The sequence below is a fragment of the Hyperolius riggenbachi genome, chromosome 3 (genome assembly GCF_040937935.1).
Source record: "Hyperolius riggenbachi isolate aHypRig1 chromosome 3, aHypRig1.pri, whole genome shotgun sequence".
Classification (NCBI taxonomy): Eukaryota; Metazoa; Chordata; class Amphibia; order Anura; family Hyperoliidae; genus Hyperolius; species Hyperolius riggenbachi.
The window spans coordinates 435765074-435780030 of record NC_090648.1 but is presented as its reverse complement, the minus strand read 5'-3'; the positions used below and the strand labels follow the sequence as shown (position 1 = coordinate 435780030).

General features: G+C 42.1%; 1 protein-coding gene across 1 annotated transcript in view; it reads left to right on the top strand.

The window, feature by feature from the left end:
* FKBP4 (FKBP prolyl isomerase 4) overlaps positions 1–5222 on the top strand; it is a 32592-nt gene extending 27370 nt beyond the window's left edge. Inside the window, exons 8-10 of the mRNA XM_068277661.1 lie at positions 814–999; positions 2819–3058; positions 4607–5222. Of these exons, the coding sequence (XP_068133762.1) occupies positions 814–999; positions 2819–3058; positions 4607–4729 (549 nt within the window). The 3' untranslated portion in view covers positions 4730–5222. The remainder of the gene's footprint in view (positions 1–813; positions 1000–2818; positions 3059–4606) is intronic.
* The last annotated feature ends 9735 nt before the right edge of the window (positions 5223–14957 follow it).

The window sequence follows — 14957 nt, the reverse complement described above, 5'->3', positions numbered from 1 at the left end:
CATTCTTCATCAATGGAAACCTCAAGGCCACTGGATATGTGAAATTGCTACATGATGATGTGTTTCCCTCTTTATGCACTGAAGCTGGCACATTCCCTGAGTTCCTGAGTTTGTCCAGCAAGATGGTGCACCACCACATTATGGGTTTCAGGTCCGAGCATTCCTAGATAAACAGTTTCCTGGAAAGTGGATTGGCCGTCGTGTGCTAGTTGAATGGCCCCCAAGGTCTCCCGATCTGACACCCTTACACTTTTTTATCTTTGGGGTCATCTGAAGGCAATTGTCTATGCTGTGAAGATATGAGATGTGCAGCACCTGAAACTACGGATACTGGAAGCCTGTGCTAGCATTTCTCCTGCAGTGTTGCTATCAGTGTGTGAAGAGTAGGAGAAGAGGGTTGCATTGACAATCCAACACAATGGGCAGTACATTGAACACATTTTATAAGTGGTCAGAAACTTGTAAATAACTCATGAAAGAATAAAGTTATGTTAAAACCAAGCACAGCATTGTTTTTCTTGTGAAATTGCCAATAAGTTTGATGTCACATGACCCTCTTCCTATTGAAAAAACAAAAGTTCGATTCAAAGTGGCCGCCATGGTCACCACCCATCTTGAAAAGTTTCCCCCCTCACATATACTAATGTGCCACAAACAGGAAGTTAATATCACCAACCATTCCCATTTTATTAAGGTATATCCAGATAAACGGCCCACCCTGTAGATACACTTTCCATGTGGATATATTCTATAGTAAACACTCCCTTATTTGCATTGTGCAATGGGACATAACCCAAAATACTCTTTTCTCAGGCAGGTAAATATCGGCAGGCCATCATTCAGTATAAGAAGATCATGCATTGGCTGGAACATGAGTCTGGGCTGGCAGAGGAAGAGAAAGCCAAATCCAAGTCACTGCAGCTGGCAGCCTCTCTGAACCTGGCGGCCTGTTATCTGAAGCTGGTGGAGCACAGACAGACCCTGGATCACTGCAACAAGGTGGGTACTAGGAGATGTCTGCGAAGGCATGAGCGCTATGGCAAAAGCTGTGATTATCAATATCTTTTTCAGTATAAAAAAAGAACAATCACTTGGACATAAACTCTTGCACAGGACAGAAGGAAAAAAGAGAAATGCACCCTGAATGTATTTAGAGAGTTTAGCCTGTCTTAATTCCCCTCATCTGTGACTAATCACAATTTGATCTCTCAGCTGTGTGAGCTCAGTAATCATGACTGCCTTGGCAGAGCAGCTAATTTGTAAACACAGGATGTTAACCCTATGTCTGCTTCTGTAAAAAGTGGAAGTAGACCCACTGCAGATTTATTGCAGAATTTGTAGCAGCTGTAACAAATGTTGTTCTTTAAAGGTTATTATGCTGTTGCTTATCTTTTTAGAACAGAGAGGAAGTTTTGAGTTCAGGTCCGCTCACGTTTTATTGCCAAGGTATCTTATACTAGAGCAAACCTTTTCAAAGAAGACATCAGACTGAATATATGGATGTCCAGCTTACTATTGCTGATATCTTTGTGCATATGGCCTCTTCTGAATGTTAGCACAGTTATGTATCTCTGCGAAATGCTTTTCGCTCTTTTAGATAACAATGTCAAGTCACAGAGCAAGAAGAGAATGTTTTTATTTAATTTAGTGTTGTGTTTGTGTTATTAACCACTTGCTGTCCCTATGACGTAAAAATATCTCAGATAACACAGTTTATTTATCTCTGACCTGATAACATCACTACAGAGTTTTAAAATAATGACAGCAAACCCCTCTCCTCCTTTCAGGGAATTCAATGGCAGAGTTAATTAGTAAACAAGTGTAAAATACACATTCCAGGAGCAGACAGTAGCAGATTGTATACATTACTTAATTGTTACATCTAATATATTATCAAAACAAATTAACTGTTTAAATAAACAGGAGGGATAGACAAATGTGTGGGTTTAATGTACAATAGAACTGTTAACCACTTGACGCCCACAGTGCTAACCCCCCTAAAGACCAGGCCATTTTTTGCAGTACTGGGCTGTGCAGGCTTTTCAGCCTCCTTCACAGCCCAGCTAAGGAGCCCAGCGATCGGACTTAACTCGTTTTTTTGTCCGCCGGAGGGGTCCGATCGCTGCGGCGGTTTGTTTATTTCTTTTTCCCCAGCCTCTATGAGGCTCTCTCTCCCTCCCTCCTCCCCTTCCCTCCTCCCCTCCATAATCTTTATGGAACAGGACGGCGATCCGTCCTGTTCCGCCTCTCATAGGCATCAGCCTATGAGAGGACGCTGCGCCCCGGCCAATAAGAGGCCGGGGATCGCCGATCTGTACTGCGCTCCCGGGGACCACATCGCTGTACAGTTGTAAACGGGATTTCTTTACCCTTTCGTTTACAAATAGCCTGCTAGCCGCGATCGACGGCTAGCAGGCTAATAAGTGGCAGGGAACAATCACGCATGCGCACGGCCGTTCCCTGTGAAACTGCAGCCCCAGGACTTGACGCCAGTTGGCGTTAGGCAGTCCTGGGCCTCCTGCCGCGGGCACGCCCATTGGCGTGAGGCGGTCTTTAAGTAGTTAAAGCTATCATGTATGAAAGTGAATAAATTGTGTATTTTTTTCCTTATTTTCCTTTGAAAATGCATAGAAAATAAGGTGATTACTAATAACAAATATCAGCCACAAAAAGCCTCATTTGTCCTGAAAAAAACAATATATAGATCATTTAGTTGTGATAATTTTTGCTAAAGTTATTGCCAATGTAATCACAGCTGAGCTGAACTGTGAAAATTACCAGGGCAGTAAAATGGTAATATGTGTTGCTCTCCTTGCAGGCGCTAGAATTAGAGCCCAACAATGAGAAAGGCCTCTTCCGCCGGGCTGAAGCATACATGGGGGTGAATGAAGATGAACTGGCACGAGATGACTTAAATAAGGTTATCCAGCTTTATCCAAACAACAAAGCAGCTCGGACGCTGCTAGCGCAATGCCAGCAGCGCATTCGGCAACAGCACCAACGGGAGAAAAAGATCTATGCCAACATGTTCCAGAGACTGGCGGAGAAAGAGGAAAAGGTTAGCTGTATGCTTGGAGCAGGGAAGGAAGCCTGTATACAACCCAAATTCATGCATGTTGAAGGTTAAGTAAAAAAAAAAAATAGAATATCAATAGTATTATATTATTACAGCAGTTCATGGGCATGCCTGCACACAATACTGCATTAAATGTAGCTCCAAATTGATTGGCAACGTGAACTAAACTCTTGAGGTATTTAGTGAAGGGTGCATACTGGGCATGAAGTTGGAATGGATGTGCAATAGATAAAATGACTTTAATCTCATAACAATACCTTAAGGTAAAGATTTTTACAGTGTTACTTTAAAAAGGAGATTGTGTGTAATGATTGACACTCCTGAGGCTTCTACCTGGGTTAAAATGTCAACTACAGTAGAATGTCATAGTAAACTTCTGGACCTAAACTCCGCCCCCAGGTCCCGACCATGTGCCTTAATTAATGTATGACTAATTCCATGTAATAATCTACTTGGCCAGGTCTTTTGACGTTAACTATGAAAGGATTCTTTTGTATTGTCTCATAAATTCAGATAGGAAATGTTTGTTTTTTCCTTCCATATAATCTTCTGTAATTGAGGGATAAACTCATAGGAGTATTTCTTGTAAACTTCAAGAAGCCTTTCTGGTCCTGGAAACTTCCCAGTAGCTATTGTACATAGGACGTTTATTAGTTCTTCTGACATTTCTCTAAGATCTGTATCAAAAGTTCCCCAAAGTATCATGTTCAGGTGGGATTCTTACATGGAAGAATAATGGTGCCCATACATCTAACTATGTATTGGCAGATCGACCAAGAGACAGTTCTCTCTCCTATCGAATCTGATCAAAGGGAGATGTTGGCTGCCCACACACTGCAGGCTGATTTCCGATCGATCACAGCATGAAATCTTTCGGAAAACGGTCTCTTGACACTGCAATGCCGCCTCCGACACTGTCCTCACCAAATGCTATATATGTGTCTGTGCGGTAAGATACTGTGCTTATGCCGCTAGTGTCCACCCTCCAGCTTCCGCATTGGTGCCCCATGTGGCTGCTGGCGTCTAGCACATGGGATGTCACACACAGCAAACATGCTGTATGCCAGCAGCACGTGTGTGAATGGGGAAGCGGCTGAACAATAGCCGCGGATAGATGCAACATTTTGGGGGGACGAGGACTGACTCGGCAAATATGGCGTAACGGCCGATTCTCAATCGATGCTGAAATCTGCCTGCGGTGTATGGGCAGCCAGCAGATCTCTCTCTGATCAGATTCGACCAGAGAGAGATCTATCGATTGGTTGATCTGCCAATACATTGCTTGATGGATGGGCACCTTAATACATTCCATCATTTTTTAATACGTCAGTCTATAGATTTCCTCTTTCTCATAAATATTTAGTATATTTCCTGACATTTAGTTGTGCTTATTATTTGGGCTAACAGTTTCCTTGATTGGTGAGACATCAATCTGTTGTAGCTTGAGTTCTCTTGTTTGGTTACTTTATCTCAGCTTCAAGCCTGCCTTGTTTGTTTGTGAACCTTCTCCTATAACATGTCTTCTGCTAGGAGTCAACTAAAACTTGCACAGAGCAGCCCCCAGCCACTGGCGATGTGGAAATGGGTGACGACCCTTCCGCAGAACAGCCTCAACAGAATGGAGATGCAGAGACAGCGGCGACGGAGGCATAGGGTCTGCCAGGCTGGTCACCTTTATAGCAGTCTTCACCAGTAGGATGGGGTTCATGAAGTTATGTCATGGAAGGAGGGCGAGGACCAGACATCTGTTCAGATTTCCACTGGCCACAATGGCATTGGCTTCTGTTGGACATCTCTTCATTCCCAGCCTGTTCGCTCATTCTATCTCAGGAGTTTCTGTCTTGCCAGGCCTATCAGAAGAGGGGGAAGAGAGCACAAGGTGGATCCTCTTACCTGACCGGTTTCTGGTGGACAACACTGTTTACTTACCGTCCCCCTTCCCTCTAATGGCCTGGAGGAGACCTCTGACCATAATCCCATCCTGGGGGCTCTTCTCGTTCCATCTGGGGCCTCACTTGAAGTCAGAGATATTTTTTTTATGTCCTTGTTCTCTGCCCTCATTTGTCTGCTGTTTTTGTTTTTATCTTTTTTCAAGATTTGTAATATTGTTTCTCTCATCTCCTGTAAATAATAAAATATGAATGTATTTTTGGTGCTTTATTGATCACGGTTCATTATGACTTGTAGAGCTGTCTGTGGAACTGCAGCTGTCAAGAGTCGAAAAATGGTTATAAACAGGGATGGTCTATGACATACGAGTAATTCTGGGTTGATGTCCGTTTTCTGTTTCAAAATTATTAAAGTTTTCAATTACAATTTTAAACGGACTGTACACACAATGTGTATGAGTGACAGTAAAGAGAATTATACATTTCCACAGTAAATTTTATTTTAGAGCCTGGTGATACTTTGTCAAGGGCTATTCACACCAAGATAATGTAGTGGTGCTTGTCAAGCTCCATTTGAAAAGATACACAAAACAACCCCTTCGAATCCTTGAGGCAGAGGCCTTAAAAAAAGAGCCCAAAGAAGAGAAACCTGTCAACTCTCTGAGTTGCAACTAGGAAAAGTACTGGATAAAGAAGAATGTAGGCGGAAGAGAGAAATAAGAAAAGAAGAAAATAGAAGGAAAGGTGAGAAGAGAGAAAGGTAAGCAAGGTGAGTATCCCCGGGGTACCGTAACAGGAAATAGAAAATAGAAATCTAGAGCCACAATATCATAGTGGACCTATAAATGATATCCAGGGGTCCCAAATTTTATGAAATTTGGCGCTCCTGTCTTCCAGTATACTTGCCATTTGCTCTTGTATCATGAAGGCCGAGACCCTCTGTTTTACCTCCTCAAAGGAGACAAATTGTGTTCTCCAGGCTTTGGCTATTGTTTGATTTGCTGCTACAAAGATGTAATGGATAAGAGAGTTTGGGGATTTCGTGAGATAGTCCATTTGAAAATGTAATAAAGCTGACTAGGGGTCCTTCGTTACCCTCTTGCCCGTCAATGACTGAATCAGTCTATACAGGATCTTCTCAAAAAATTAGCATATTGTGATAAAGTTCATTATTTTCTGTAATGTACTGATAAACATTAGACTTTTATTTATTTTAGATTCAAATACACACAGCTGAAGTAGTTCAAGCCTTTTATTGTTTTAATATTGATGATTTTGGCATACAGCTCATGAAAACCCAAAAGTCCTATCTCAAAAAATTAGCATATTTCATCCGACCAATAAAAGAAGAGTGGGTTGTTTTTTTTTTTAAAAGTCAACCTTCAAATAATCATGTTCAGTTATGCACTCAATACTTGGTCGGGAATCCTTTTGCAGAAATGACTGCTTCAATGCGGCGTGGCATGGAGGCAATCAGCCTGTGGCACTGCTCAGGTGTTATGGAGGCCCAGGATGCTTCGATAGCGGCCTTAGGCCCATCCAGAGTGTTGGGTCTTGCGTCTCTCAACTTTCTCTTCACAATATCCCACAGATTCTCTATGGGGTTCAGGTCAGGAGAGTTGGCAGGCCAATTGAGCACAGTAATACCATGGTCAGTAAACCATTTACCAGTGGTTTTGGCACTGTGAGCAGGTGCCAGGTTGTGCTGAAAAATGAAATCTTCATCTCCATAAAGCTTTTCAGCAGTTGGAAGCATGAAGTGCTCCAAAATCTCCTGATAGCTAGCTGCATTGACCCTGCCGTTGATAAAACAGAGTGGACCAACACCAGCAGCTGACATGGCACCCCAAACCATCACTGACTGTGGGTACTTGACACTGGACTTCAGGCATTTTGGCATTTCCCTCTCCCCAGTCTTCCTCCAGACTCTGGCACCTTGATTTCCGAATGACATGTAAAAGTTGCTTTCATCCAAAAAAAGTACTTTGGACCACTGAGCAACAGTCCAGTGCTGCTTCTCTGTAGCCCAGGTCAGGCGCTTCTGCCGCTGCTTCTGGTTCAAAAAAGTGGGTTCATGCTTCCATCTGCTGAAAAGCTTTATGGGGATGAAGATTTCATTTTTCAGCATGACCTGGCACCTGCTCACAGTGCCAAAACCACTGGTAAATGGTTCATTGACCATGGTATTACTGTGCTCAATTGGCCTGCCATCTCTCCGGACCTAAACCCCATAGTGAATCTGTGGGATATTGTGAAGAGAAAGTTGAGAGACACAAGACCCAACACTCTGGATGAGCTTAAGGCCGCTATCGGAGCATCCTGGGCCTCCATAACACCTGAGCAGTGCCACAGGCTGATTGCTTCCATGCCACGCCGCATTGATGCAGTCATTTCTGCAAAAGGATTCCCGACCAAGTATTGAGTGCATAACTGAACATAATTATTTGAAGGTTGCCTTTTTTGTTTTAAAAACACTTTTCTTTTATTGGTCGGATGAAATATGCTAATTTTTTGAGATAGGAAATTTGGGTTTTCATGAGCTGTATGCCAAAATCATCAATATTAAAACAATAAAAGGCTTGAACTACTTCAGCTGTGTGTATTTGAATATAAAATATATGAAAGTCTAATGTTTATCAGTACATTACAGAAAATAATGAACTTTATCACAATATGCTAATTTTTTGAGAAGATCCTGTATATTCTACTCCAGAATCTGGAAAGCATGGGACATGTCCCAAAAATATGAAGCATGTCACCCTTAGCGTTACAACCACGAAAGCATTGTCCTAAATTTGTTCCTGATAAATGGGATAGTCTGGCTGGAACCCAGTGCCACCTCATTAATACTTTATAGGCCGACTCCCATTCCTCCTGTGTTTTGCTGCTTTTCAGGTCAGACTCCCATCTGGACCTATACCCATGGTGGAAAGATAAAGGTGGTTCATTTAAAAGTGTATAAAGGTCAGAAATAATGCCCCTAGCAAAGGGTTCAGTGGAACAAAAACGTTCAAATCTTGTTAGAGTTATTGGAAATTGAACTTGCGCTAGGAAAAAGGAACGTAACCAATGTCTGAGTTGAAAATAACAAAATTTGGTTGATGTCCGTTTTATAGTATTTCACAAAGTTATGCAGCTTGAAAATCGACCAATCAAATGTAGCAGTTCCATCTAGCATAATTCCAAGCTGCATGAGTTTGCATCAAAATATTGGCTTTAGCATTGACCATCACTAGTTTTGGCCGGCCAATATCACCCTTGCCATCTCTGGTCGTCCTACACACATCTAGACTGAGGAGCGCAGCGCCAATGGGATCAAGCATGACTCCACCCATCCCGACAGTCATTTCTTTAACCTCCTCCCTTCAGGACGCCACTACAGAATCATCCCCACCAAAACATCCAGACACAGGAACACCTTTTTCCCTCAAGCAGTCCTCCTAAACTCAAGCCCCTTTCCCCACAGAGCCCCTCCTTCCTCTCCTGCCTCTCTGGTATCCTTACATTACTGATTTTTATCTATGCTTTAATGCAGAGGTGCCCACACTTTTTGGCTTGTGAGCTGCTTTAAAATTTAGCTAGTCAAAATGATCAACCACTGTACAATTTTAGGAGCACAATTGTATATACAGAATGGAAAATGTCAGGATCTACCATGTTGGCACCCCTGCTTTAATGTCTATATGTTTGTCTTCTATGTTCGCTATATGCTGTTAAATTGCAGTATGACCAATGCTGAGTGTACCACAAACAATCCTGGGTCCGATTTTGCCGTACTTTGTGCATAAAGCTCACTTTAATCTGTTAATCACTCCCATGGCATCATCTCCATGTATACACATAGAAAGCCACTCTTACATTGTGATTGCAGTAAGCTAGAACGTCTCTGTGCAACTCTAGGACTATGATTGTAGCAAACTAAACAGAATCGTTTATACACATCATTAATGGTCACCAGTATAGACCCAGTTGGCTTAAAACACCAGAATGCAGGAAGAAAGGCAGTCAGTACCAAATAGAAAGGAAAATGCCTAGGAGAGAAGCAACATTTCAGCCATGTCTGCTCCCAAGTGACCGCAATAGGTAGAACACATGAATGTCAGAGGAAGAATCTTCTTAAAAATATACTATATTGCCCAGGTAGAAATTCCTCTCAATCAAGTGCAGATTTTATTGATTCAGACTGGGGCTACTTACACAGTGGGAAGTTGCGTTTGATGCGACGTTAGTCACACAACATGCCCCTAACGCAGTGCATGCAGGTTATAAAATTGGACGTTATTTTGCACTACGTTATGTGTCTCTTGGTGCGCCGTTTTCATTGCATACCGATGGGACAAAAAACGGCGCATACATTACAATTATAAAAAAGAAAAAAACATTACTGAGCATGTGCAACACACAACACAGCAAATGTATTGCTAAACGCACAGCATGCAGCATCTTCTAAATATTGCTACACGTTACACACAACACAACGTGTGCACTGTGAATGTCGCACAGACTTTGTATTGCTGTGCGTTAGTCTGTTATAGTTTTTTATAACGTGCGACTTTAAAGGGAACCAGAGACGAAGCACCCTTGTGTATTTTACCATGTATATCAGTAAGAACATTAGAGAAAACACTTACCATGCTCTCTGTTTCCTCCTCACTGCTAAAAGTGTCTGTTAACAGCAGTCACAAGAATCCCAGACTGAGCAATTAAATCTGGCTTTGCTGGGAATGATTATAGCTGAGTCATTATAGCAAAGCCACAAGGGGGCAGGCTTGGGCTTGAAATAACACCACAGAATACAGACTTAGCTATAATCTTTCTGTAGCAAAGCTAGACGGAGCAGCCTGACTTCTCAGTCGGGGATTCTTATCAGACGTGATAACAGTCAGATTACACAGAGAACAATGAAACAAAGGGCAGATTAGGTGTTTACTGTCATATTCCCACTGATTTATAAGGTAAAATACAAGAGGGTGCTTCATCTCTGGTTCTCTTTAACGTCCCACTGTGAAAGAGGCCTTAGGGTCATCTTTAATATCTCAGTAGGCTTTTTATTATTACAAAAGACATGAGAATAAAAGTCCCTGAATCCTAAATCTACTCTATGTAATATGTTGGTACTTTACAAATACAATAAATAATAATCTACACTTGAGGATAATCTTATATTCCCATGCCATTAATCATGTGGTCCTTCCAGTGGTATTTATTAGCATTGCAGTTTTATCCAAAGGATGTGAAGATTTAGCTGCTACTTAAAGATGAGACTGAAGCCTTTCAAAATACATCTTTTTATGCTACAGGCTTTTTCATCAAGCTGATTCGCCACGGGGACGCTTCAGAATGAGGGCTTTATACCCCTTAAATCCCGGGGCAAAATTCCACGACCTTCCATCCTTTTAGAGATGTGTGCTAAATGCAGGCCTAGCTCTGAGCCCTACACTTCAGCCTTTACTTCAACCTGTTTTCATATTTGGGTACCTGAATTCAAGTCACTGGCGTTTGTCCCTTACAGCTACACACAAGTTACGGCATCAGGTGTATCAGTAAATAAATGTGGATGAAACTGGAATGCATTCTCAATTTTCACCACAAGATGGTGCCATGGATTTGCAGATGGGATTGCTGAAGGAGCCTCAAATTTCATTCAGAAATTTGTACTGTAATTACTGTATGTAGCCTCATTCATACATTGAAAGTGCACACCTCTAAGTATGACTGTTTTTGGGGATGTTTGCAGGCTTAATGTGTTACCTAATAAAGAGTGTTTAATTAGTTTGATAATTAGTTTGATATCAACAGTCTATTACCATTTGTTAAATCATAGTGTAAGTGTACTCTGGCTTATGGAGCCCTCTAAAGGGACTTTGAGGGAGTAGGGTCACACTTGCAGCAGCGGGGAAATGGCAGCATTTAAGTAGCCAGAGATAGCCCCCCCCCCCCCCCTCCGTATAGGAAGCCCCCATTTAGGCAGCCAGATGAGCTTATTAATATTATGTGATGGTAGTGGCTGGATAGTGTGGGTAAGTAGCTGGATAGTGTAATGGTTAAGGGCTCTGGCTCTAATACAGGTGACCTGGGTTCGAATCCCGGCTCTGCCTGTTCAGTAAGCCAGCACCTATTCAGTAGGAGACCTTGGGCAAGTCTCCCTAAACCTACGACTGCCTATAGAGCGCGTCCCAGTGGCTGCAGCTCTGGCGCTTTGAGTACGCCAGGAGAAAGCGCGATATAAATGTTCTGTGTTTGTTTGTTTGTTTGTAATATTTTGGCGTTTTATAAATACAATAAATAAATGTACCCCCTCCCAATATAGCCAGCTGTGATGTGTGACAATTCCAATATTCTTTTTGCATTAATTTTCGCAAAAATAATGCTACATTAGATTTTCGAAAGAAAATGCCATTGAAAATATGTTTTGTTATTTTTCGCAGTCAAAATATTGATTCTTCACGGTACAAATGTTTTTCCGTGTTTTTGTGGTAAAATAACATTTATTTTAAAATACAAGCTTTTCTGTGAAAATTCTTGGGGAATCGAAAGTAGCACCCCCCATATAGCAGCCAGATGTGCTCATTATTAGGTATAGGTATTAGGTTCGGATTTTCAAATCCCAAACTGCCCCGTTCTCTCCCTCCTTCCCTCTATTCAGTCCACCCTCCCTGTGCAGAGAGGCGCATATCAGAGGATGCTCATTGGCTCCATGCACGCCAACATAGACGTCACTCTTCAGCTGCGCCTCCACCATTCTTTCCATGGTTACAGCGGAGACATGTGACGCAGGGGTATGTGCCTGCGGGTCACAGGCAGAGGGATTTTGCTGTAACCATGGAGACATTGCTGGAGGCTGTGCTGAAGAGTGATGTCAGTGCACACATGGAGCTGGTGAGCATCCTCTGATAATCGCCACTGTAGAGGGAGGGAGCAGGAATGGAGGAAGGGGAGAACAGGGCACTTTGGGTGGCCAGTGAGCTGCCCGCCTCTCATACATATGTAGGCACGAGCCTACTCGATTGCTAAATAAATACAGCATGGCTAAGTACAATCGAGTGCACTTTGTGCTGATAGGGGCCTATAAAGGCTGGTACCCACAATTTTCTTATTATTATTTAGTTTTTATATAGCCTCAACATCTTCCGCAGCGCTGTACATAGTATGTAGTCTGGTCACTAACTGTCCCTCAAAGGAGCTCACAATCTGATCCTTACCAGAGTCCTATGTCTATATCATGTAGTGTATGTATTGTAGTCTAGGATCAATTTTAGGGGGAAGCTAATTAACTTATCTGTATGTTTTTGGGATGTGGGGGGAAACCAGAGTGCCCGGAAAAAACCCACGCAGACACGGGGAGAACATACAAACTCCTTGCAGATGTTGACCTGGCTGGGATTCGAACCAGGGACCCAGCACTGCAAGGTGAGAGCGCTAACCACTACACCACCCATCAGATCACGGATCGATTGATAATTTCCGGCATATCCGATCTGCTCCCAATTAAGAACGGGATCAATTTTGTGCAATACTGATCTAAAAAGACCACTGTCGCAAAAATCTTAAAATTTAAAGTATATATAAACCTACTAGCTGATAACCCGGCTTTGCCCGGGTATGTATTTGGCTGGTGTCGGCTCCACCCACTTTTTCTAACCCTAACACACAAACACTCAATGACCAAGTTTGTGATCTTTGGCATCAATAATTTGTATATTCCCATAGAAATTAAATCAGATTAACGGTTTGTGACTCCACCCCTCTCCAGCATTTGGACCCCAGTCATCCAATGACCAACTATAGCAGGTTTGAGGCATCTGCTATTAACAGTGTAATAATGGCAGCAATTTACATATTCCCCTTGAAAATCAACAGGTGAATTTTGATTGGCTATAATAGGCTCCACCCACTTCCCTGAATATTAATCTCAGTCACCCAGTGACCACATGGGCAAAGTTTGAGAACCCTATCATTAACAGTGTAAGAATGGCTGCAGTTTATATTTTCCCAGTGAAATTTGTTTTTGGCTCTTCCCACTTTTTGTAACCTGGACACACAGTCATTTAATAACCAAGTATGTGAGCTTTCGGGTCCTTGGCATCAATAAAAACAAATCTGATTGGCTGTTTGTGGCTCCGCCCCTTTTCTTAGTTTGAACCGCAGTGACCCAATGACCAACTGTACCAGGCTTGAGGCTTGTGCCATTAACCGCGCAAGAATAGCAGCAATTTTATTATTTCTCTTGAAAATCAACAGGTGAATATTGATTGGCTTTTTAAGGCTCCAAGGTGCTGCAGTTTATATTTTCCCGGGGAAATCTGTTTTTGACTCCACCCAGTTTTTGTAACCTTAACACACAGTAACTCAATGACCAAGTTTGTGAGCTTTCAAGTTCCTGGCATCAAAATTGTGTGAATGGAAGCCGTTTTTCCAGCAAAGAAATCTTATTGGCTGTTTGTGGCTCCGCCCCTTTAGCAAATTCGAGCCCCAGTCACTTAGTGACTGCATGTTTGAGGCCTCTGCCATTAACAGTGTAAGAATGGCAGCAGTTTCAATATTCCACTTGAAAGTCAATGGGTGAATTTTGATTGGCTCTTGTAAACTCCACCTACTTTTCGGAATATTAATCCCAGTCACCCAGTGACCAACTGTGTCACGTTTGAGAACCCTGCCATTAACAGTGTTAGAATGGCTGCAGTTTATATTTTCCCATGTAAAAAGTTAGTTGTTTTTGGATGTTTCTGACCTTGACATACAGTCACTCAATAACCAAGTTTATGAGCTTTGGGGTCCTTGGCATCAATAAATTGCATTTCTCGATTGAAATTAAACAAATCTGATTGGCTGTTTGTAGCCCGCACTCTTTTCAGAATTTAAACCCAAGTCTCCCAGTGACTGACTGTACCAGATTTGAGGCATCTGCCATTAAGAGTGTAAGAATGGCAGCAATGTAAATATTCCCCTTGAAAATCAATAGGTGAATTTTGATTGGCTGTTGTAGGTTCCACCCACTTTCCTGAATATTAATCCCAGCCATCCAGTGACCAACTGTGTAAAGTTTGAGAAACCTGCCAATAACAGAATGGCTGAAATCAATCTAACAAATCGGATTGGCTGTTTGTGGCTCCATCCCCTTAAGTGAATTTGGACCCCAGTCACCCAATGACTGACTGTATCAGGTTTGAAGCCTCTGCCATTAACAGTGTAAGAATGGTAGCAATGTAAATATTACCCTTGAAGTGAATTTTGATTGGCTGTTGTAGGCTCCACCCACTTTCTAAATATTAATCCCAGTCACCCAGTGGCCACCCGTATCAAGTTTAGGAACCCTGCCATTAACAGTGTAAGAATGGTTGCAGTTTTTAGTTGTTGCGCCGCCCATTTTTTCTGACCTAGACATACAGTCACTCAATTACCAAGTTTATGAGCTTTAGGGTCCTTGGTATCAATCATTTGTATATTCCCATTGAAATGAACCATATCTGGCTGTTTGTGGCTCTGCCCCCTTTCTAAATTTGAACCCCAGTCACCCAGTGACCAACTGTACCAGGTTTGAGGCATCTGCTATTAACAGCTATTAACAGTGTAAGAATAGCAGCAATTTAAATATTCCCCTTGAAAATCAACAGGTGAATTTTGATTGGCTGTTGTAGGCTCCACCAATTTTCCTGAATATTAATCCCAGTGACCAACTGTGCAAACTTTAACCACTTGAGGACCGTGGGCTTTACCCCCCTTAAGGACCAGGCACTTTTTTTCCATTCAGACCACTGCAGCTTTCACGGTTTATTGCTCGCTCATACAACCTACCACCTCAATGAATTTTGGCTCCTTTTCTTGTCACTAATAAAGCTTTCTTTTGGCGCTATTTGATTGCTGCTGCGATTTTTACTTTTTATTATATTCATCAAAAAAGACATGAATTTTTTCAAAAAAATGATTTTTTTAACTTTCTGTGCTGACATTTTTAAAACAAAGTAATATTTCTGTGTACATGCAGCGCGAAA